Source organism: Bidens hawaiensis, unplaced genomic scaffold (assembly GCF_021521415.1).
Source record: "Bidens hawaiensis isolate Kalapana, Puna unplaced genomic scaffold, B.hawaiensis_p1.1 tig00009070_1, whole genome shotgun sequence".
NCBI lineage: Eukaryota > Viridiplantae > Streptophyta > Magnoliopsida > Asterales > Asteraceae > Bidens > Bidens hawaiensis.
In genome coordinates, this window is record NW_027491665.1 from 228,781 (window position 1) to 253,182 (window position 24,402).

At 36.3% G+C, this 24,402-nt stretch overlaps 2 protein-coding genes and 1 pseudogene across 3 annotated transcripts; 1 reads left to right on the forward strand and 2 right to left on the reverse strand.

Annotated features, from left to right (window-relative positions):
- Window positions 1–2,785: 2,785 nt before the first annotated feature.
- LOC143531010 (protein SPA1-RELATED 4-like) lies at window positions 2,786–6,111 on the forward strand (annotated as a pseudogene). The gene is made up of 7 exons (XR_013134950.1): window positions 2,786–3,380; window positions 3,481–3,638; window positions 4,049–4,754; window positions 4,997–5,140; window positions 5,226–5,537; window positions 5,668–5,727; window positions 5,917–6,111. The product of XR_013134950.1 is annotated as a protein SPA1-RELATED 4-like (transcript).
- Window positions 6,112–6,125: 14 nt separating this feature from the next.
- Window positions 6,126–8,917, reverse strand: LOC143531011 (beta-glucuronosyltransferase GlcAT14A-like). Its single transcript, XM_077026412.1, has 4 exons — window positions 8,809–8,917; window positions 7,864–8,561; window positions 7,710–7,785; window positions 6,126–6,943 (listed from the first exon to the last, which is right to left on the reverse strand). The coding sequence occupies exons 2-4, from the start codon at window positions 8,450–8,452 to the stop codon at window positions 6,328–6,330; spliced, it is 1,281 nt and encodes a 426-aa protein (XP_076882527.1). The 5' UTR covers window positions 8,453–8,561; window positions 8,809–8,917; the 3' UTR covers window positions 6,126–6,327.
- Window positions 8,918–21,416: 12,499 nt separating this feature from the next.
- LOC143530980 (uncharacterized) lies at window positions 21,417–23,591 on the reverse strand. Its single transcript, XM_077026385.1, has 4 exons — window positions 23,319–23,591; window positions 22,055–22,276; window positions 21,863–21,975; window positions 21,417–21,777 (listed from the first exon to the last, which is right to left on the reverse strand). Exons 1-4 carry the CDS (start codon window positions 23,502–23,504, stop codon window positions 21,417–21,419), a joined length of 882 nt encoding a protein of 293 aa, XP_076882500.1. The 5' UTR covers window positions 23,505–23,591.
- Window positions 23,592–24,402: the final 811 nt, after the last annotated feature.

Below are 24,402 nucleotides of genomic sequence, written 5' to 3' on the forward strand. Positions count from 1 at the left end.
CGCACAACCTCAACTGCCAAATCAGATTTTAGACATTCTTCAAAAGCACGCATTTTATCAACAACACTATAAATTTTCGAACACTCGTTAAAAATATATTATAGAGTGAGGGACGCCACTCTCGTCCGCTGACGGTCAGCAGTTCCGAATGACCTTCACAACGTGGCACGTCCACTTTTGGTTGGTTTGGACTTTTCGAATGACATTCTCGTAAGAGGTTTCGTGTTGTTTAACCACTGTCTCAGCCTTATATCTTTCCTTGTATTCTCATGATCATAATCATTATCAGTTTATGATGATTATACATATCATCCACCTATTGATCCATGAAAATCAATCCAAATTTCAGTTATGCAACATGCATGTCACTATGAATAACATTTTACATCCAAAAAGATCGATAAAACTGTCACGTTGGTAAAACCCGGCGTTGTCGGTACCATCGAATTCGATTTAAATAAATTGGTTCTCCTAAATTAAGATAAATTTACAATGGTAGATGACATACTTGGGTTTGATGAGTGGAGCATGAGTTTAGTTGAATCATGTGAAGGATTTCTATTAGAGAGGATGAGAAACATGATATTCTTTGATATCATCGAAGGATTCTATCAAAGTTAGAGGGGATGACAAATATTACGTACATTGGTATCATCGAAGAATAACCATCAGTAATTTTATGAAGTTACTAATTTATCTTATTTAAAAATTGAATTTATAAGTGTTGTTATCAATGTTTTTAAAAGCGGTATTTTACTCATACCAGATTTAGCTCAAAAATGGTACAACCGGTTGAAACGGAATATACCGAGAGGTTCAACCGGATTGAATAATTTACCTTTTAACTCCATATAAATAAAATTTCAACTCAAAAAATAACACAAAAGTACATTAATAAATATAACACTTGAACCAAATATCACACATGAACAATGGTTGAGTCATATAAACCAACATTGGGTTAGCATGATAAAAATTGGTTGATTAACGAATCGTCGTTTATCGTGTTTACTCGTTTCAATTTTATCCGCGAGTTAAAAGTCATTTTTAATAAATATGGTCCGTAAAAATTATCAAAAATCTTTTGGATATAAAACCGGTTTTCCGGTTTAAACCGGTATTTAAAAAAAAACCTGCGGTACGATGTTTTAATAAAGCGCCCAAAAATATCGCGCTCTAAAAACCGGTGATCTTACGAAAATAGGTATAACCAATTCAACCGGCCGTTACGTACCGGTTTTTAAAACCCTGGTTGTTATAATAAAAAGTTAAATGATATATTAAATTATTTATTTTGAATTTTAAATTCTATTAATTATTTATAATTGATTTTTTTTAATTTTTAAGTATTATTATTTAAAAAAAATCAATTATAGCATAAATTATAATAGATTACTGAATTAAAAATAAAAACTTAATATATCTTCAATTATAGCATAAAACGAAGCCTACAAACTTTATAATATTGTAAAGTTAAAGATATATTAAGTTTTTATTTTTAATTCAGTAATCTATTATAATTTATGTTATAATTGATTTTTTTAAAATAATAACACTTCAAAATTAAAAAGAAAATCAATCATAGATAATTTTTAGAATTTAAAATTCAAAACAAATAATCTAATATATCCTTTAACTTTTTATTATAACAACGCTTATAAATTCAATTCTTAAATAAGATAAATTGGTAACTTCATAAAATAAAATTACTGATGGTTATTCTTCGATGATATCAAAGTACGTAATATTTGCCATCTCCTCTAACTCTGATATAATCCTTCGATGATATCAAAGAATATCATGTTTCTCATCCCCTCTAATAGAAATCCTTTCACATGATTCAACTAAACTCATGCTCCACTCATCAAACCCAAGTATGCCGTCTACCATTATCAACGTATCCTAATTTAGGAAAACCAGTCTATTTTTGTTGTTAATTGCATTTATTTTTTTTAATAATAATACTTAAAAATTAAAAAAAAAATCAATTATAGATAATTTTTAGAATTTAAAATTCAAAATAAATAATCTAATATATATTTTAACTTTTTATTATAATAACACTTATAAATTCAATTTTTAAATAAGATAAATTAATGACTTCTTAAAAACAATAACACGTAATTGATGATACCAAAGTATATCATCTTTATCATCCTCTCTAATAGAAATCCTTCATAATATTCAACTAAACTCATGCTCTACTCATCAAACCCAAATATGTAATCCACCATTGTCAATGCCTCCTAATTTTGGAAAACCAGTCTATTTTTGTTGTTAATTGCATTTTCATTTTTTTTTGCTTCTTTTGATTATAATAATAAATGCTAATATTATTATGTATCGTACTGTGCAAGTGGCTATGGATTTAAAGGACAAAGATCTGCCACGTACAAAAGGAGTTTAAGAAGAGATTGTTCAGTTTGGGGCTTCAAACAAACTCAAATCTTATCTGGTCTTTTTTAATTCTTTTTTTCTAGGATACCCAATATTTTATTTCAGTTCAGAAACATGTTGGTTTGCAATTAAACAACCTGAGGACATCTGGGCAGATTCTTTTTTCTGATTTTATTAAATAAAGATTCCACCTTTGTGGTTCTTGTTTACAAATAGTTAAAGATCTCATCTCAAGCCCCCCTGCTCCTCTCATGAAGTTTTCTGGTATTAGTATTATTTTATTATTATTATCATTATTATTATTATCATTATTATTATTATGTTGTTTTTGTTGTTGTGATCATGCTTATGTTTCTGCCTCTTATTTGTGTTTTATTTATTATCAGGCTAAAAGTGGGAAATTTTTGGATGTAAAATGTTATTTTTTGTGGCTGCATGTTGTGGAATTGAGAGTTGGATTGATTTTTATGGATCAATAGGTGGATGAAATGGATAATTCATCTGAATCTGATCATGATCATCATGATCGTGATCACGAGAGTACAAGGAAAGATATTAGTTTGAGACAGTGGTTAGACAACATGAACCGAGTGGTTGAGCCGCTTGAATGCTTACATATATTTATGCAAATAGTTAAAATTGTAAACTTGGCGGCACATTCACAAGGGTTTGTTGTTCACAACAACCGGCCCTCGTGCTTTGTCATGTCGTCGTTTAACCATGTGTCGTTTATAGAGTCTGCTACTTGCTCGGATTCGGGTTCAGATTCTTTTCAAGATATAACGTCTTCAAGTGTTTCACTTAAAGTGCTTAAAACCGATTGCCCTGAATGTAATGTGAAACAAGCAGAAGGGAAAGTTATGTTTCCTATGAAAAAGATATTGGAAATGGAAACAAGTTGGTACACAAGCCCAGAGGAGGCTGCTGGTGGGCCCGCTTCGTGTGCTTCGGATGTCTATCGGTTAGGTGTTCTTCTTTTTGAGGTGTGTTTGGTTTTAGTAGTGTTTTCAGCTTCTTTTGGTTATTTTTAGTTATTATTTCCTTAAATAGTTATTTTCCATTTGGGTTTATTTCCATGAACAGTTATATTACCCTTGTAGTTCGTTAGATGAAAAGAATCCAACCATGTGTGACCTTAAACATCGTGTGTTTCCTCCACAATTACATTTCAAGTGGCCAAAGGAAGCGTTTTTTGTAATGCGGTTATTGCATCCCGACCCTGCTAGCAGGCCTAAAATAGAGTAAGTTCACAAGATTTACTAACTACTCATAGTTAGAGTTGTAAATGGACTAACAAAGCATGCTTGTGTTCATTTGTTAATAGTATAAATGAATGGGTCACGAATGTAACTGAACAAACATAACGTAATGGGTCTAAAAAGTTATTAAAACTTCTAAGTTGTAACGGGCCAAAAAAATTAAATTAATATATTAACAAGCAGACAGACATAAAGGAATTTAAATGAACGAACGTGACGAACATAAGTGAACGAACAAGACATACATTCAAGTTTGTTTGTTTAACTAAATGAATTTTTTTTGTACATGTTCACTGAACGGTCAGTTTGTTTACACGCCTAATCATAGTTTTTCTTGTCACTTGTTAATCAAGATTCTTAATTTCTTATCTTTCATGGTTTCTTGGATGTAGTGAAGTGTTACAAAGTGAGTTTCTTAACGAATTCAGAGAAAAATTAGACGAACATGAAGCTGCAATCGAGCTTGAAGAAAAGATTGCCGAGCAAGAATTGTTATTAGACTTTCTTTTAATGCTACAACAAAGAAAACAAGAAACCGCGGATTACTTGCAGAAAAAAGTGTCATTTTTGACTTCTGATCTGCAACAAGTTACAAAATTTCAAGCATCTATTAGAAGAACACATGATCAAGATGATGACATTGCAAGCTCCGGGTCAAGAAAACGGGTCAAAAGAACGCCTAAAGAAAATCAAGAAAGTTCTAGAATGATGAGAAACATCAAGAAAATAGAATCAGCTTACTTTTTAGCTAGAAATAGAGCTGTAAATAGTGGGTGGATAAATTCATTTATGGAGGGATTATCTAAGTACATGTCGTCTAGTAAGTTAAAAGTCAAAGCTGACTTGAAACAAGGTGATCTTTTTAATTCTTCAAGCCTCTTGTGTTCGTTGAGTTTTGATCGCGATGGGGAGTTTTTTGCAACAGCGGGTGTTAATAAAAAGATTAAAGTTTTTGAATATCAATCGTTGTTGAATGCGAATCGAGACATCCACTTTCCGCTTACTGAAATCCCGACAAGGTCAAAGATAAGCAGTGTTTGTTGGAATAGTTACATCAAGAGCCAATGTGCTTCGAGTAATTTTGAAGGTGTCGTGCAGGTAATTTGTGAATAAATGGGTTAATTTGCTAGTTTTATTTCAAACGGGCCAGATAAAAAAGTTAGCGAAATGGGTTGGTTTGGGTAGTTTTTATCTCAAACGGGTCAAATTAAATAATTAGCATAATAATTTAAATAATTAGCATACTGAATTCTAATCATAATTAATGCATTAATTGTTTATCAAGAAAAGCTGCCCGTTTCGACCCGTTGCTCAACCAGCCCATCATTATTAATTCTCAGGTGTGGGATGTTGCACAAGGTCAACTATCAGTGGAAATGAAAGAGCACGAGAGACGCGCGTGGTCTGTTGACTTTTCAACAGATCCGAAGTTGCTAGCTAGTGGGAGTGATGATGGTTGTGTTAAGCTCTGGAATATTAATCAGGCAATTATATTCATCATTTACGACACTTAACTTTGATTTATATCAGTATCAAAATAATAACTAACTTTTCTAGTTATTACTGCAGAAATCGAGTATTGGAACCATTAGAACAAAGGCAAACGTGTGCTGCGTTCAGTTTCGTTGTGATTCAAGTAACTTTCTTGCATTTGGTTCTGCAGATCATAGGGTATACTACCATGATATACGCAATTTAAACGTACCACTTCACACATTGGTTGGACATAAAAGAACCGTTAGTTACATCAAGTTTCTAGATTCTAAAACGCTTGTATCATCATCCACCGATAACACACTCAAGCTCTGGGATTTATCAGACGCCACATGTCAAGTTCTCGACCGCTCAATTCAGTCATTCTCGGGCCATATCAATGTAAAGGTAGTTACTTTTTTGTTTCTTTGAGCTCTAGAGGGTGCAAATTGGACCGGGCTGACCGGGTTGGGTAATGGGTCAAAACAGGTTGTTTCTTGTTCTTGTTTTGAAAATAATTTAATTTTACTTTTTGTAGAATTTTGTTGGGTTATCAGTCTCAGGCAACTACATCGCTACCGGTTCAGAAACAAACGAGGTAATTAGTAATTATCAAGAAAAAGAAAAAAAGTCACGCTCTAATGCTATATTAACAGTTAAATATTTATATTATTCTCGTTACTATCTATTGTGTTTAGCCCGCAGGAGGTTTGTTGCGAGATTTTGGTTTCCTATATATTGAGAATAGTTTCATTGATGTTTTACTTTTTCATAACCATCTGAACAGGTTTTCATCTATCACAAAGCATTACCTATGCCTGCAATGTCATATAAATTCAACACCACCGATCTGTTATCAGGAAATGAAGTGGATGACAACGAGCAATTCATTTCATCCGTGTGTTGGCGCCCTCAATCTTCGACTTTGGTTGCTGCAAATTCTAATGGAAATATTAAGGTTTTGGAAATGGATTAAATTTTGGGAGTATAAGTTTTGTAGTTTTTGCAGTTAAGATTGTTATGACTTGAATCTCAAACCGAAACAATGTACATCTCTAGCTGCATGATGTACAAGTCATTGAATAACAAGATTCAAAATACAACAAAAACATCTCACCTTGATCCACAAGCAAAAATTCTATATGAGCATATATTAAAGTATTAAACACTACTTTCTTTTAATTCTAATTCATAAAATCTATTGGCATTGACTTTGACTAAATTTAGGTTGTTGAAGCAACATCCCTATAAGCCGGCGAAGCCTTTTAGCACCCGGGCCCTGTTTGACCCGTGTCGGTTTCCCAACCTTGCTGCAATGCAGATCACCCTTGCACCACCCGCCCGGAATGAAACTACCGTTCTTACGGTGGAGCAACTCACGGTCGATCGTATCCAAAACAAGACTGTCCTTTTTGAACTTGCGTGCAAACGCAGCCCCACTTGCTATCATATTACCCGTGTCGTTTAAGGTTAGGGTATGGGGATGTTGCTTTGGAGGTGTGTCCCATGATATGTAATGCATGTCGTGGTTGACCACGGTTGACACGAATTCCGGGGTGTTGCAGACAACCGTTTGGAAGTAATGTTCGGGTGATGAGACGAAATTTGTGTAGTACATGAGTAATGTTCTTGGAAGATTATCCCAGCCCCATATGCAGTGTTCGACAAATGAACGTGATAGAATCATCCAGGCTGACCCGGTAAACATTTTGAACGTTGTTGGGAGAGCTCGTTTCGGTTGAACCCAAAAGATATCTGACTTTCGGTTTTGGTATAGTCCCGGGTCGACCATCAATGGCATTGCTCTTTTATTCCTGCAAGCACACAGTCACGCACACGCACTCTTTCAGTATTGGTATTATGCGAGTCAGGTCATGGGTTTGCAGGTCAAACCCAAAACTTGTGTTAAGACACATGAACTAGAACATGACACGAGTGACACGAGTTTCGTGGGCTGACATGAACAAGGCCCATTTAACTTGACTTAGATTTTGTATTTTGTTTTTCTACATACTAATGTTCTAAAATCAGAAACTTATAAAAAAATACAAATTTATATAAGATAATTATGTTTATTTGGCATAAGATACCCACTTAGTTTAAATTATTACAAGCGGGTCAGGTTCACTTGTCAACCAAAAATTTTACTCGAACCCGAAAATTGTGTCAGACAAATGAACCCGAAAACAACACAAGTTTCACGGGTTGACATGAACATATGTCATTTAACTCAAATCACAAATTTACAATAAATACACAAATGTATATAAATTATTACAAAGCATGTTTTACGAAAAAGTATAAATTAAAAGGGTCAACCCATTAACTCGTCAGGTTGACCTGGACATACACCGCGTAGCTAAAAGTGTTTGTGGGTTTGACCCGAAACTAACCAAACCCCTTTAGACTAAACTCAAACCCACATATTTCGTTTTAATCATATCGTGTTTTTGTGTCATTTTAATAAGTTTCACATATCAAAGCGTGTGAAGTATCATATAATATAAATGCTCGATAAAATTCCAGCACATAGTACTGACCCGAACCCGTTTAGACTAAACTCAAACACACAATACTTACTCTTTCCACCCTAATTGACTCGTGTGCTCGATAAAATTCAAATCCCTCTTCAAATCATGAAACGCATAAAGAAGATCTGCAACCAAATTCAAAAAAAAAAAATCAAAACCAACACGAAATCACCAAACAAACGAATCAAGATCCAAGAACCAACCGTCTTGAGTCACCAAGGGATAATCTGAGGCACTAAGGTTAATAAACCAATCCCAATCCTTAAACTTCTTAAGCAAAATAGCACAAGCATGAAGAGTATTAGCCACCATTGTTGGCCCTCTATATGTAACCATATTAGCCTTAGGAATCACATAAACATTCCCAACCGCGGTAAAAACCGGATCATTCTCAACCCGCGAAGCCAGCTCCATTCTCTCCTCGGCCGACGACTCAAGATCAAGATGAAGAACATAATAATTCCACGGATGGTACAACGCTCTAACCGTCCTCCACAACTTGCTTAAATCCCCTTTCGACCCGGAAACCAAATAAGCAAACCTAGGGACCGTCGGACGGGGCGGAGGGGGTGCAGACTGGATCTTGTTTTCAGCAAAACTTGAGGTCTTGTTTGACCCAACTTGAAAAGAATTGAACTTGTTTTGAGTGTTTAAATTGATGGATATTGTGAACAAGAAAATGGATATTATTAAAGCTAATGATAATGGAAGCACCCATCTTTTTTCAAAGTGGAGAAGCTTAAATGTAAATTCTTGAAACTTCATCATAGTATTTGACTTTGGTAACCTCATGTTTGACAATTTGTAACCAAATTGGTCTCACAAAATGCTAATTTAGAGACCAAATTTACGGACCAAATTGGATCAGATTCCGTTGTGTGGCGGTCAAATCGATAGCTAGCTGTTGATAAAAAACAGCAAGAACATTAAAATTGTTGCTTATTATAAGCTTTAATCGATACAAACAATACAAGATTCCAAGAAAAATACAAGATTAACTTTTAACAAAAACCCATGTCAAGATCGGTGCTTTAAAATGCAAAATCGGTTGAATCAGTTGAATCGAAGCATAATAAGCAAATCTAAGACTGACCCATTTCGTTTAAAGCAAAACCCATGAATCTTAGCAAATTTGCAGAAACAATTACCTGGTTTTCAAAATTTTCAATGTGTGTGTGGAGACAACATTGTCCGAGATTTGAGGGAGACTGATGAAGATGTGTGTATCGTGTAGTCGTGTGTGTGTGTGTACTTGTATGTATACTTTGTTGGATCGAGACGACATCATCGACTTTTGTGAGTTTAGTGATGTTATTATTATTATTATCATCCCACTTTAATTATTTTTCATTAATAACGGTCATCAAGTTTTTATTTTTATTACATAAATAAATAGTATTAATTGATTTTATGCATACATTAAACTAAAGTAATATAAAATGTAATCAAATATTTGATAAATATAAATATTAGTTGGAAATATAAATTTATGGGTATTTATTAGGTAAGTCAAACGTAAGATAAAAGAAAAAATTATGATTTATGATCAACACTACTTGACTTAATTACATGCTAAAGATAATTAATGACTATCTGGTTTCAATTGAGTTTGGTTATATTTAAATGTGAAAGAAACTCGGCTATACTGTCAAGTTTTCTCTTAAAAAGTTATAATAAAGATTAGGTGTTTACTTTTTTTTTTTTGACAAGAAAATTTCTATAAACACAGCCCAAAAAAAGGCAAAACCACCCACAAACACCAATTACATAAACGTGAACCGACACCACGAATCCCAAGACAGGGAATACTTATCAAACCTATTAGAAAACCAGAAAAAACTTAGGGATTTAATCTCACTAATTAAATCACCCACCCTAACAATTTTACGGTCAAAAACACAATCATTCCTAGCTTTCCATATTCGCCAACAGCTGACAATCACAATACCTTGAAAAGCAGATTTAGCATATCCTTTAAGCCCAACATAATTATGCACCTCCATCAGATCCTCCATGGAAAAGGCAAAAAAATTATTAATACCACACCATGACGCAATAGCTTGCCAAATAATCGAAGCCACATAACAAGACGTGAACATATGCTCAACTGACTCGTCACCAGACTCGCATAAAACACAAATCGAGCGCCCCACCGAAATCTTCCTATACGATAACGCGTCAACAGTCGGAATTTTACCCAAAACAGCTCTCCAAGCGAAAATATTACATCTAACCGGAACCCATCTACACCACCGAAACGACCCCGAGCCACAGAAACCACTCTGGGCCCGAATAAGATTTTTAACTGTTCCGACAGAAAAACCACTAGACCCACCACCTACCCACCTCCAATAATCCTCTCCATCCGGAAACACCATCGGTGTAATAGAAGCTTCCATACTGCCAATTTCATCCAACACTATCGAATTCCTCTCACCATCTATCCAACTCCAATCAAACACCAAACCATTCGGCCCTTTAAAAACCCGATCCGAAACCAAACAATTTTTGAACCTTTCAAATTTAAAAGCATTACAATATACGTCCTTTAAGGGCACTGACGTCATCCAAGGATCCAACCAAAATTGAATCGTATCCCCCGAACGAACTTCTCCCTTAAAGAAATTCCGAAAAGGAACATTTCCGACTGAAAGCTTATTCACCTGTTTAGCTATATTAGCCCACACCCCATTACCCAACCTACCAATTGGTAACCCACCCCACCCAACCGACGACCTATGAATAGCGCAAATAACCCTCTTCCAAAGACCATTTTCACTCTTATACCTCCACAGCCACTTACTTATCAAAGCAACACTGGAAACACCAGTACTACAAATACCAAGACCCCCTTCCTTTATCGGCACCGCAACTCTCTCCCACGCAACCCAATGAATTTTCTTAGACTCCACCGAGCCTCCCCAAAGAAACTTCTTATACAACGAATCGATCTTCTTAATAACCGCTTTAGGAACAACATAGAGAGACATATAATACACCGGTAAACTCGAAAGAACCGACTTAATAAGCGTAACCCTACCTCCAATCGATAAAGTTTTCACCTTCCAAGAATCCAACCTATTATGAATGATCTCCACCACAGGATTCCAACTAACAATCCGATTCATATTCGCCCCAACTTTGAGCCCTAAATACTCAAACGGAAACTCACCTTTCCTACACCCAATAACGTTCGCCAAGCACCCTATCTCTTCATCCTCCACACCCACACCAAACAAAGACGATTTAGCCACGTTAATTTTCAACCCGGAACATAAATAAAAACACCTCAACACTCTAATAACACACTTAATATTATCAATAGACCACTCCCCCAAAATCATGGCATCGTCCGCATAAAACAAATGAGAAAGAACCGGCCCATTGTTAGGAAGTTTGATTCCACAAAATAAACCTTCATCGCACACCGCACGAATCATACACGAAAGCGCCTCCATAACAACGAGAAACAAAAAAGGAGAACTAGGATCACCTTGTCTCATTCCTTTAGAACATTTAAACTCGTAAGTCGGACTCCCATTGACCAACACCGCGGACCGAGCTGAAGAAAGAAGACCTCTAACCCACTGACACCATCTATCCGGGAAATTCATTTGGTGAAGAATAGAAATCACAAAATCCCAATTCACGTTATCATACGCTTTCTCAAAGTCTATTTTCAAGAGAAAGCACTTCTTCTTCTTTAACTTACACCACGAAACAACTTCATTAATCACCAGCGGCCCATCTATGATAGACCTACCACGAATAAACGCCGACTGTTGATCCGAAATAACCGAGTCCAACACCACTTTCATCCTATTCGCCAACAGCTTGGAAATAACCTTAGCAATAACTCCCACCAAACTAATAGGCCGGTAGTCGTTTAAAGACAAAGGATCCTTCTTTTTAGGAATCAACGTGATAAACGAAGAGTTACAACCTATATTGATCTTACCGTCCTCAAAAAAATCTGAAAAAACTGCATAAAAGTCTTCTTCAAACACTCCCCAAAACTTTTTAATAAAAAGAAAATTGAACCCATCCGGTCCCGGCGCTTTGTCGCTTCCACATTCAAAAACTGCGGCTTTAATCTCCGAAGTTTTAAACCGCTCAACCAAAAACCCACTATCCTCTTCCGACAGCCTTAAACAATTAATACATCTCAATTGCGGCCTATTATCCAAATCTTCGTGAAAACGCTCCCTAAAAAACCGAAAAACTTCTTTTATAATTAACGACGCCTTAGTAACCCAAACCCCATTAACATTCAACCCTGGAATCCCATTCGAGGCTTTGCGACAATTAACCATAGAATGAAAGAACTTAGTATTATCATCTCCATCCCTTGCCCACTTCACTCGAGATCTTTGAATCAAATCTTGAAGCTTCAAACCTTCATGTTCTTTTAAAACCGCTTTACACCTTGCTAAAGTCCATACTTCATCCTCCTCTAAATCCCTTTCTTCAAGACATTCTTCTAAAATAGCCATTTCCTCCCGAACCACCTTTTTCTCCTCTTCCTCTTTAACTACCATCTCATCCCTCCACCGTTTAATGTGAATCCGCAACCATTTAAGTTTAGCTAACAACCTCAAATCCGACGGGCCTTCAAAAACAAAAGAGTCCACCGCCATTTTCACCACATCTTCGAACCCGGCACGACAAGTCCAAGAATTCAACACCCTAAACGGCCGAGGGCCAAAGTTAACCTCTTTACACGACAAAATAATAGGCCTATGATCCGAAATACATGTAGACAAAGCCCTCAAACAAGCTTCCGGCCATTTATTAAAAAAATCAACACTAACTAAAAACCGATCCAACTTACAACATTTCTTTCCCCCTTCACGAATACACGTGAACCGGAAATTACGCATCTCATACTCCCTAAGATTAGCTTCCCGTATAAACCCATTAAACGACCGAGAGCACCCCCCTTTGAACACCGAATTCCTTCGTTCAGACGCCTCCCTAACCACGTTAAAATCTCCACAAACCACCCAAAACCCATCACCACCTCCAACCAAATCCGACAACCGATCCCACAACATCCTCTTACTCATCGCCCCTTGCGGAGCATACACGTTAACAATGTTCAAAAGACTCCCCTCACCTTTCATGAAACCTTTTAAACACAAAAAATTCCTATCCTTTATACAATCTAACACCCCAAAAACACTAGGGTCCCAAACACAACATAAACCACCCGACAACCCCGACGAAGCAACAAACTCGAACTCGAAATTACCTTTAACCCATAATTTGGCCAACAACTCTCTAGTAACAATCTCCAATTTGGTCTCTTGAAAAACACCGACATCCACTTTCTCACTGCCAACCAACTCTCTAACCCAACTGGCCTTATAACCACCCCCCCCCCCCCCCCAAACCCGCAAAGATTTAAAGATAAAAAATTCATGATAAAACACCTACATCAGAACCATAGGCGATTCTCTCCGCCTAAACCCTAAGCCGAGACTTCGCTTTCTAATTTATTTCTACTCTCTAAACTACCTCCTTGACCTCTTCAAGTCTCAACCCAAATGGTACGCATCAGGGTAAAATGGTAATACTCTAATACTAATATCTTTTTGGGCCTAATCAAAAAGTTTTTTGTTTATGAAAAGCATATATTTATAAGTTTTTTTTATATATTTTGCTTTTTTCGTTTTCATGGCGATTAGTTGTGTTAAATCAAATATATCATATACGGTTACAAACTTTATTTGTTAATAATTAATAAAACTAATTTCAAAAAAGTGTAATGTTCACGTGAGGATAGGTAAACTTCCTAGTTCCTACCCAAGTGGCTTTGGACAGAAGGAAAATTCAGGTTTCTTTTAGGTTGTGCGACTCGGAAGTAGAGAGGATCGAGCATGTTTTATTGGGTTGTGAGGTGGCTTCGAAGGTCTGGGAACCGGTACCAAAGTTTTGAGTTTCAAGATCGGTACGGTACCGGTATTTCCGATTTTTTACCTTCAATATCGTACCGGTACCTAGCCGAATATTTCGGTACCGGTACCAAGATTTTGTGATTTTCGGGATCGGTATTTGATGTACTGGTATGGTACCGAGCTTATCTCTAGTGTAAAACCTTGCCGATTTTCACCTTCTCGGTTAAGGATTTGTTGGACCTCTACAATATCTGGGGCTTGGGGTTGGTAAGAAAATGGCATTCCACGGGATCGTGATCATATCATGTTGAAGATTAGATATCTTGACTACTTGTGGTATAAATATATGTCCAATTGTAAATACTTAAGACCCGTTCGTTTCACGGACTTTTTTTAAAGGATTTGGAATTTGAATGGAATGGAATGTTTGAGAATCCCTTTCATGTGTTTGGTTGGTTAATATGTATTGGAATTTGAATCTTCTTCATTTATTTTTTTGAAGAACGAGGGCAAAGACGGAAACCTTTTTAGTTTTTTTACATTTTTCGTTTTCGATTTATATTTTGAGTTATGATTTTTTATTAAATTTTTTTAAATTTTTTTGGAGGGGTTTTTATTGAACCCCTCCAAAAAAATTTAAAAAAAATTAATAAAAAAATCATAACTCAAAATATAAATTGAAAACGAAAGATGTAAAAAAACTAAAACGTTTTCGTCTTTGCCCTCGTTCTTCAAAAAAAAAAAAAAAAAAACCCGACCAGAAACTTGTTTTGACCCGAACCTTTTGACCCTAACCCGTTCTGACCGAACCAAAACAACTTTTTTTAGTTGACCCATTCCAACCCTAACCCGTTCCGACCCATAGCCCGTTTCAACCCAACCCAACCCATTTGCCACCCCTAGTGATTAGGGTTAATAAAATAATCATTTATTTGCCATAACAATCCTTATAAAATAGGTGGGATTTTAAATCCTATGAAATGTGGGATTTTATGGGATTTAGTTTCCATTCCCATTCTTTCATTTAATTAAACAAACATATCAATTCATGGGATTTAAAATCTCATTCCTTAGAATTCCTTCCAAATCCTTGAAACGAACAGGACCTTAGAGTGGTCTAAGTGGTGTAATCTCATTCCCAACATAATCTCTCTTCCATATTAAACCGCTTGTTGTAGGCATTAGTGGGTGGCGGCCAACATAAGCTTATATCGCTTGTTAACCCACAGCACGCCAAGGCACCAATCATGGAGCCCCTTCCTTCATCAACTCAATAACGCCCAAGAGATTAAATTTAAGTGAGGTCTAACTCATAACAACCCATCACACATGTTGTTTGTTTTATTTAATTTTTGTTAACCACAACTCATTAGTTAACAAGTTAGTTAGTGAATGAGTTAAGCCTACGTGATGTTGATGTGATCTGGTTTTTAGTTACCCTCGAACTCATCTCTCTCATCCTTAAACCATTAATAATTTAATTGAAATAAGAAAAAAAAACTACTTGTTGGGCATCAATTTAAACATTTTCCAACGATAATATGTTCGGGAGTAATTTACAACGCACATATGGCCCACTCGGCACCGACAGGCGAAGGGATTACCACCGGTACCACAACCACTTCCCCCATATCACACATTTGACCCTTATGATCTAAATTTTGTTTTCATCTAAAGCTTATAACAAACAAATTCTAGCGGTCATTTACTCTTATTTCAGTCACTATTTAGCCATCTTTGGGGCACTTCTTAAGAATTTTATTGTGCCTGATTTTGTATATATCTATACTAGTTTTAGAGCCCGTGTTACACACTAGATAATTCAAATTATAAAATTATAAGTAAAACAAATAATTACATGGTGTATATAAAAAAAATGTATTACATCTATGCTTGTATCTATACAATGTGTACATAAATTGATTTTATTTATATCACAAAATGGTTTTTTTAAATGAACTTAATAAAAAAATGTCCGTACAAAATCGTACCGGAGAATGCTTCTTTCTATTAAAAAATTCATTTTTGGTGTCATGTATATATAATTGAAAGAATTTTGGTTATGAATCAATTTTGAAAATAAGACTTCTCATACGATAGTAGTTCTAACCACTCAGCCTAAATACAAAAGAGGCGTTATCTTTATTAATATATTTATCAATTTACCACCCATCAAAAGAAAGTAGGATATTAAATTCTAACAATGGATGTTCTTGAAGAACTATGTTTTTCTGAGCTACATCATAAAAAAGATGTTGATAAGTTTCAGAGGGTTTCTCAACTTTGTCATAATAACAACATAAAAAATAACATGTTAACCCATTCAATTTTGTGAATATTTTGTTTCATTTGAGCATAGTTTTGCATGGCATGCTTCCCATACAACGTTCTGATCACCATTGAAGGAAAAATTAATGTTGACATAAATATTTGAAATTTGATAAAAGTTAGAAGCATTGATAGGCATAGGGGTGGCATGTCGAAAGTGTTCGCAATCTTTTCTTAAGTTTTAATAATTGAGGGAAAAATAGTCAATTTGTCAAATCCCGAACCTTTTGATTATTTCAAAAAATGCCCTTAAAAATAAACTTGAAACCCAAATCATGTTTCAAATTCTAACTTTCATACTTTTGACATTTTAAAGTCAACACTTTGAACCCATAACAAATTTGACGATAAATCTATTTTGCATTTTCAAACTTTTAAAAATACTCAAAATTTTCATTTTTGACCCGTAACAAAATTTGACCTAAATCTAGTTAACTTATACCAAACAATCTATTTACTAACTTTTGACCCATAAAATCAAATTTAACTTTCACAAAAAACCCAAATTAATTTTCATTTGAGAAACATGATTTGTTGTTGATTTTGGAATTCACCAAGTATTTTGAAATATTTAGTAAAATAATATGTTAATATTTATATTTATAAAAATATATAGATATTATATAAATATAGTGTAAAAGGAAAGTGAATAATTATTAATTTATTACATATATTAGGGTATATTAGTTTTGAAGGGAAAAAAATTGTAAGAATTAACTAAAACATGATAAATATCTTCATTTATTTTACTTTATTAGTATAGGTAGATGTATTCTAAATAATAAAATGCATGCAAGGATAACATGTAGTTTATAAATTAGGCGTGTCGGCAATATTAGCGTTGGGGTATACAACTAAAATACGTTTTGGCTTATCAAACAATTGCGTGACCAGCTGTCATTCTGAACCGTCCGATTTCTATAAGTAGGATGAAAAATCTACTGACTGGAAGCTTCTGTATCTCAGCTTCACAATTATTCCGTGGACCCCGCCACATATTGCGTTTCCCCCCCTAAACCATTTTTGTGCTACTTCCCATTAATTATTTTTGCAGAAATAATATATATGTTGGTGCAAATTAAAGGTGAGTTGGAGGCACGTCTTATTCATCGAATCTTGTTCTTATTTTTATTATTAAATATAATATTTCAAATAAAAAGATGTAGCATGCCTTAATCTAAATGGGGTTTATACTATGAATGAGCAAATTCGGTATTGGTATCGGTTGTCACACTCCAATCCAAGGCCTAGGAGTGTGACCATCAGTTGGTACATGTTTTGTAAATATATCAGAGTAGCGGGTTTATTTTAGCGGAAGTCTTAAATATTAAAATATTAATTTACATTATCAAAATTACTCGGGAATTAAACACCCGAGTTTTTAGGTTTACAACATCGTGATATTAATAATACAAGGATTGAAAATATTCAAAACGAGCCATCTCGAGCGATCCTCTAATGACTCTCATCCTTGTATATCATCTAGTTACCTGCAAGGGTGGAAAAGCACGTCAGCTATATGCTGGTGAAACGTTGACTCAATAAAACATTTATAACAGTCGTTAAATACAAACATAGTTTTCTGTTTCACAAACTCAGCAGGAACGCCTGTCCATCCCCAGGATTTGTATCACTGCCCTACACACACAATTCAAAGGTTCCCCGAGTATATAGCCCCTGTTCGGAGACAACCTTCCCCTAGGCTATATAACCCTGTTGGAGAATCGGTTATGACTGACTTGGTTTTGTCTGCCAATTATCAGTTATGTTTGGATCCAGACACATGTGTATTCGGTCTGAGTTGCTTTTTATTATCTATTTTGTAGTATAACGATTTTAGAGAATATATCTCATGCAAACATTTATCAGACTCTTTGTAATAAACAACCAGTCTATTACAAGAGTAAAATCAGTTCAGCAGTAAAAGGTTAACGTGTTCACCTCGTATATCAGTGGATAATTTCAAACTCCTTGACTTCAGTATGCTTAACAACCTATATTCATAATAGGCATGCATAAATATCTAGTTGATACTATTCAGCAGACTTTAAACATGCTCAAGGTCTGATCAGCAGACTTAATGTCTAATTCATTTCAGCAGACTCGAGGTCTGATCAGCAGACTTAATGTCTGACCTAACCTTAGTATAGTTATAGTCGTTTTATGAAAATACTTTGAATTTACATATGACGTTTGGAATAGCACGTTTTGGCTTAATAAAGGATATCACGTTGGCAAACTTCTCCAGGTAAGCAAACGGGTCCCGTGGTTGATTGGGATTTGTACGAATTGCTTTCCTTAGGCAATAAGAGTCTACTAATGATACCCCCTTCCAGTTACTACATGTTCGTCAAAATAATAGTTTTGATAACATTACTTCACGTGGAAGCAAGGTTTTTGCTTTATAAAACATTATTTGAAAAATAATTACAGTTTAACGACTATACCCTTAACTAAGCTATATCTTATGTATTTAAATAACTTAACCTTAATCCTACCTTAATTGGCTCGACAGAACTTAAGAATTAAAGAAATCAGCAGCACTTCGACTTGCACTTCGTTTTCAAGATTAACAACTCGTTCGGCAGCGTAACAACACCCGATTCTTTGCTAGAATAGCCTCGGAACCACCAGAACTCTCTTGGCACGACTCCCTAGGTTATGTGTGTGAGAAAAGTGTGAAAATGGAAGAAAACGACTGAGCTCGTGGCTGCCCTATTTATACCCGTTTTTGTGCATCTTCGCGATACGCGAAGATGTTTGCCTGAGCATCTTCGCGATGCGCGAAGTTGCTTAAGTCGGCGCCGCAATTCTGCATGTCAACCCCAGGCTGCCACGTGTCACCACGTCACTGGATAACGTTGAAATGTGTGCCAGCATCTTCGCGATACGCGAAAATGTTCCTTCTTTGCATTTTCATGATACGCGAAGTTGCAGAATTTCATTTTTAGTCATTTTAATTCTGGATTTGACATTTTTATCCCTTTAACTTCTAATCTTGACATTTTTGGCCCAAAACTAGATGAGGTATTTTCACGGTGTTACATCGGTCCTGTATCAAAATCGATACCGACTTGGTACCATCGGTATCAAATCGGTGCCAAAGTTTTGAGTTTCGGTATCGGGACTGGTACCGGTGTTTCTCGAATTTTTTACCTTTGATACCGGTATAAAAAATTTGCGGTTTGCGGGACTGGGACCGGTCAGTACCAGTACGGTACCGATCTCATCCCTAGTTTATGCCAATGAGTTGATGGTGGAGTGATAAGGGAGATATTTGGTGTTTCATGTGACTCAAGTTCATCCTGCCCCCAGTATTTAGTTTCAAAGACACCAGGGTAATAATGAGAGACTAGGCGAGTAGGTGGCTTTCACTACTTGGATCCTTGAACTGAACGTGTTTTATCTCATCGCACTGTCGTGCCTTCGGGTGATTGTTCATGGGCGTTGGCCTTAGGTGAGGTTTTTCCCGGATCGAAAGACGAGTGTATCTTGATGTGATGAATTTAGCCAGTAGTCCGTTCGGAGAATCCGTTGGCCGTTCAAAAAAAAGAATCTAACTAGGGTTCGCAGTGGTGGAGAGACTGAATCGAAAAAAAGAGCGATTCTATTACCTTTCTTTGAACAGAAAATTAAATCATATCGGCTTTAAATGTGGCAATATATTTTCAACAATTATCTTATGTTCATGATCCAGGTGTCGGTTTTGACAAATAATCTAATTCAAATGACTAACTATAGTTTCAAGAAACAACAAAAAAAAGCAAATTAGTTGGTTAAATGGGTCGCCTGAACCATCCCTAGACCGTTTGACCCTGTCATATGTCACATTCCTCAAAGGTGGATATGATGAAAAATACAAATTCCACATAGGACTCCAAAATACAAGCAACTTCTGATGCTACAAATCTACAATTGTTTCATGAAAGACCTTGCAAAACAATGTAGCAACTCGGTTCGACAGCACGTGGATTCGGTCACGCCCATATTCTCAAGTAGAGGTGTACAAAACCGTTTTAAACCCAAACCGAACCGGTTTGTCAACAACTGGTCAAAACCGGTTTGACTCAAACTGGTTCGGTTTATAACCAGTTTAGAAGCAAGATAGGCCGGCCTGGTCACGTTGGTTCGGTCCAGTTTATAAACCGATTTGGTAGATCTTAAGGGGAACCGATTCTGAAATTGGCGGTTTGGGAACTGGCTTGGGTGAAACCGGTTTTAAACCCAAACCGGTTCAGTTCGGTTTGGGACCGGTTTTTATTGTACACCTCTATTCTCATGTATGCCAGCTATGTGACTGATCTCTTACTTGGGCCAAGCCCAAATTCTACTTCAGTTACCAGACATCAAGACCCGAGTTGTCAGATCAAGAGAATATTTTATTTGCATTGTGAATATTTGTTTTGGTCCGGTTCAGTTGTTTCACACACTTTGGTTATGGCTAGAAAAGATTAAAAACTTATGTGACCACTTTTCAGTGGTGTTAATGAAGAAACTCCAAAATGTATCTACCTTTACCTTGCTAACAGTAGGTCAATTATAGTTTGCTAAAATGTAAAAACCCATAATTACACCTTAAATAAATAATTTTCACTCCTTTTTACATGGCAGAAAGTATGGGGCATCTAGACTATGTCCCTAAAGAGTCCAAAAAGAACAAAAGATTAAATTTTTCTTTTAAATGAACAATTAAATTAAATCTAGAAGCCAAAAAATCATCAAACCTGGATCAAAATCTAGAACCATATGTTCATCAAAGACAACCAATTGAGATTAAAAATTTAGTACAAGTCAATGTTCATGAAGGCAAAATATTATCTTGATGGATCATCAATGCATGACATAATCAACAACAAAACATGAATGTTTGAAACACGCATTTATGGCCTGCTAAATTAACACATGTGAAACCAAAGATGAGTACATAATACATTTGCTATAGCAATACCAAATTACCAGTTATATTACAAGAAAATGCAGCACGATTCGGTCTGCTTTTAATCATTCATTCTGTTTTTTTTTCATCCTTGCATTCTTTCTCCTTCGGCTTGCTTTCTTTCTCCTTCGGTTTCCCCTTTTTCGGCTTCATAAAGCAGAAACAAGAGCAACAAGGACACTGAAACAGAAACTTCATCTCTCTGTCTCTCTCACACACAGAGAGAGCCAATTCTCAAAATTTCCTGATGAGGGACCTATTTAACATAAGCTTTTACCCTACTTTACATTACAAATGCACTTTTATAATAAAAAAGATATGCAGCTCAATTATAGGATTCCAATTCAATCCCTTTCATTGTCAAAAGTGGGGACTAGTAGCCATGAAAAAAAAAACATTGCCCACACTCACAGGCTGTTCCTCACTTCCTTGTGGGCCCATTCTTTTGGCCACTTGTACACAAAATCAAAAGGCCTTCTAAGGGCTTTCATATTAAGTTATCAACCACCAACTTATATTAATCTTAAAGTAACAAAGTTTGAAACTCAAACTACAGGTAAATAATCATAACACGAAACGATAATTAATAACACGTTTAAAGACGGGCTGACCGTTTGGGTGATTTAACATAATTGTAAACACCAACCCCTTGTTTTCTGCCAACCCGGCCCGCATCAACCAACTGCACCAGGAGCGGGCAGGGTACATACTTAGCATCCCCAAGCCCAGCATGCAGAACTTTCAATGTGGACAAACATACATCAAGCCCAATAAAGTCTGCAAGCTCTAAAGGGCCCATTGGTTGATTAGTTCCTAATTTCATCCCTGCATCAATGTCTTCCTTTGTTGCAACACCGGTATACAATGCATGAAACGCCTCATTAATCATTGGCATTAGTATCCGGTTCACAATGAACCCAGAATAATCCTGTGAGCAAACAACAGTCTTGCCAAACCTATCATTTTAAAAATATGAGTTTAACAATATGCATTTGACAGTAACAAAACAATGAACATAAACAGGAAAAAAAAGGTAAGAACCTCTCTGCTAAAGTTTTCGTTGCATTGAATGTTTCATCTGATGTGTCTACACCTCGGATGATCTCAACCAGTTTCATGATTGGAGGAGGATTCATGAAATGCATGCCGATAACCTGAAAATGAAAAGAAATTGTGTATCATGTGGCTTAATAATGTGGACTGATGCACATAACTATAGAAACTAAAAGGAACCTGGTGTGGTCTTTTTGTTGCAGCTGCAATACGGGTAATTGAGATAGAACTTGTGTTTGATGCCAAAATGGCAGACGGTTTAACTATCTTATCAAGCTCAGCAAAGAGATTCTTCTTCACAACCTCAGATTCAACAATGGCTTCTATTACAATATCAGCAAATTTAAGATCTTCTAGGTTTGAAGTGTACTTTAGATGCGCTAGAGTGTTGATTCCTACCTCCTGTCAAGTAATGTCACCCAATTTATCGAATAAGTCATCTTGATCCACATATCACGTTCTAACAACTTTTGTAAAAATGCAATCTATAATCATATAAATTCGGCATGATTCCAAAGACCTAATCATCTAAACATGTTGGGGGATTTGTAAGACAACGCTTGGATAATCCGAGAGTCGTGAAACACTTTCAGATCAAAATAATTCGGTGGTTCACCCAAAATTTCCAATCGGATAAAACTCAGAATGAGACAAGAATTTAGTATGCGTGATGGTGTGACTTACGAGAACCAGAGATCGAGAGAATGACCAAACGACAATCAAATTCAGATTTCATTAAAACTGAGTCCAATTATTTTATCGAATTTCATATGTGAAAAGTCCGAAAATTAAAATCGACCCCAAACAGGGGCTCTACCCCTTGCTTCCTGCTTCCAAGGGCGTTGGGGTGTGCACGATTCGGTTTGGTTATGTTATTAGCCTCAACCGAATTAACCAATGGTTTTCAGCTAATCCAAAGGTTTATTCTGCTAGTTTGTCGGTTTTCGGTTTGCTTCGGTTAATAACAAAAATCAAACTTGGCCTAAAATTTTTGATTAGAAATACATGAAATAAAGATATAAATACACGAAACAAAGATATAAATACAAGAAATGGAGGTATAAATCATATGAAAGCCAGAAATATATGAAAATATGAATGGTTTGATTCAGTTCATTTCAGTACGATTAAACCGATTTTCAGTTAATTAGGTTCGGTCTCGTCGGTTTTGAGTTCGGTTTCGATTAACGATTCGGTTATTGATCACCGCGTTGCCCCCTTGATTCCCCATGCCCTGAGAACCAATGAGGTTCTAATACCAATGAATATTATGAATCAAGTTGGTCAACGAGTCAACCCAAACGAAACATGCAACCCTAACCGTAACAATTTTCAGTCAGAATTGACGATCCGGATCCGTACACGAATAAATTGGGGATTTAAAGTATTATGGATTAAAAAATAATATAATATAATATAGAATTTGATAGAGACAGATGGAAACCTTGGAGAGTTGACCTTTGGAGACAAAGCGTTGAACGGAGTTAGCGATGGAAGCCTTGGCAGTCTGAAGAGCTCCGGCGTCTTTGTCGAGGAGCCACACATCGGAACCGGCAACGGCGGCGAGTTGAGCTATGCCGGACCCCATCTGGCCGGCGCCGATCACTCCGACTACCTTGAATTCCGCCATGCAGTCTGTCAGTTAGTGATTTTGGTGAGTAATTAATTAATTAAATATATATATTCGGTAGGTTGATTGGACAGACAGAGTCTAGACTTGAGGGAGGCGAACATTTTAAGATAAAATCATAGTACGACACGTCTCAGTCGTCCCATACGTTTATGGTATGGTATGGTATCCTCGTCATTTCACATTCTAGACTTTAATAATTTATTTAAATAATTTTTAATCGGTCGAAAATACATTTGCCTTTACGACTAAGGTGTTGTTTGTTTATTCAGGTAAAGTGTATACGGTATGTGAACCAGATTTGTAGACATATGTAGAAGAGGATGTGGACCACACCTCTATAGTCGGTACGAAGAATACCATTTTGTTTTTTAACGTCTGTAGAACTGCTAAAATAATTGGTGATGGTGTACGAACTGGCGAACTGTGATAGTGGGTGGTGGTGGTGGTGGTTGACGATGGTGGACGATTGGTGGTAGACAATGGTGGTAGGTGGTGAACGGTGGTGGTGGAGAATGGTGGGTGGTGGTGATGGACGGTGGTGGTAAATGGTGGTGGTGGGCAGCGGTGGTGGTAGATGGTGGTGGCAGGCGGTGGACGGTAGTGGTGGCGGGCGGTGGATGGTGGTGGTGGACGATGGGTGGACGGTGGTGGTGGCGGGTGGGGGTGGTGGCGGACAGTGAGTGGTGTTGGTGGTGGTAGATGATGGGTGGATAGTGGTGGTAGCGGGTGGTGTTGGTGATGGACAATGGGTGTTGGTTGGGAGTGAAGATGTTTAAAAAAGTTGGTTATTAGCTTATTTTTTAAGACCATAAAAGTCTTTTTAGGTTTTCTTTTTTAAGACAAACTGATTTTAGAGGTTTATGTCAGCATGCCCGTAAAATATAAGCCCATTGTA

Coding starts and splice junctions, on each gene's coding strand:
- LOC143531011 (XM_077026412.1), bottom strand. CDS start 8,452: ATGAGGTTACCAAAGTCAAATACTATGATGAAGTTTCAAGAATTTACA. Junction 7,786..7,863: donor TCCCTTGGTGACTCAAGACG/GTTGGTTCTTGG, acceptor ATTTGGTTGCAG/ATCTTCTTTATGCGTTTCAT. Junction 6,944..7,709: donor AGTCAATTAGGGTGGAAAGA/GTAAGTATTGTG, acceptor GTGTGCTTGCAG/GAATAAAAGAGCAATGCCAT.
- LOC143530980 (XM_077026385.1), bottom strand. CDS start 23,504: ATGGCGGAATTCAAGGTAGTCGGAGTGATCGGCGCCGGCCAGATGGGG. Junction 22,277..23,318: donor CCAAAGGTCAACTCTCCAAG/GTTTCCATCTGT, acceptor ATTACTTGACAG/GAGGTAGGAATCAACACTCT. Junction 21,778..21,862: donor ACGAAAACTTTAGCAGAGAG/GTTCTTACCTTT, acceptor TTAAAATGATAG/GTTTGGCAAGACTGTTGTTT.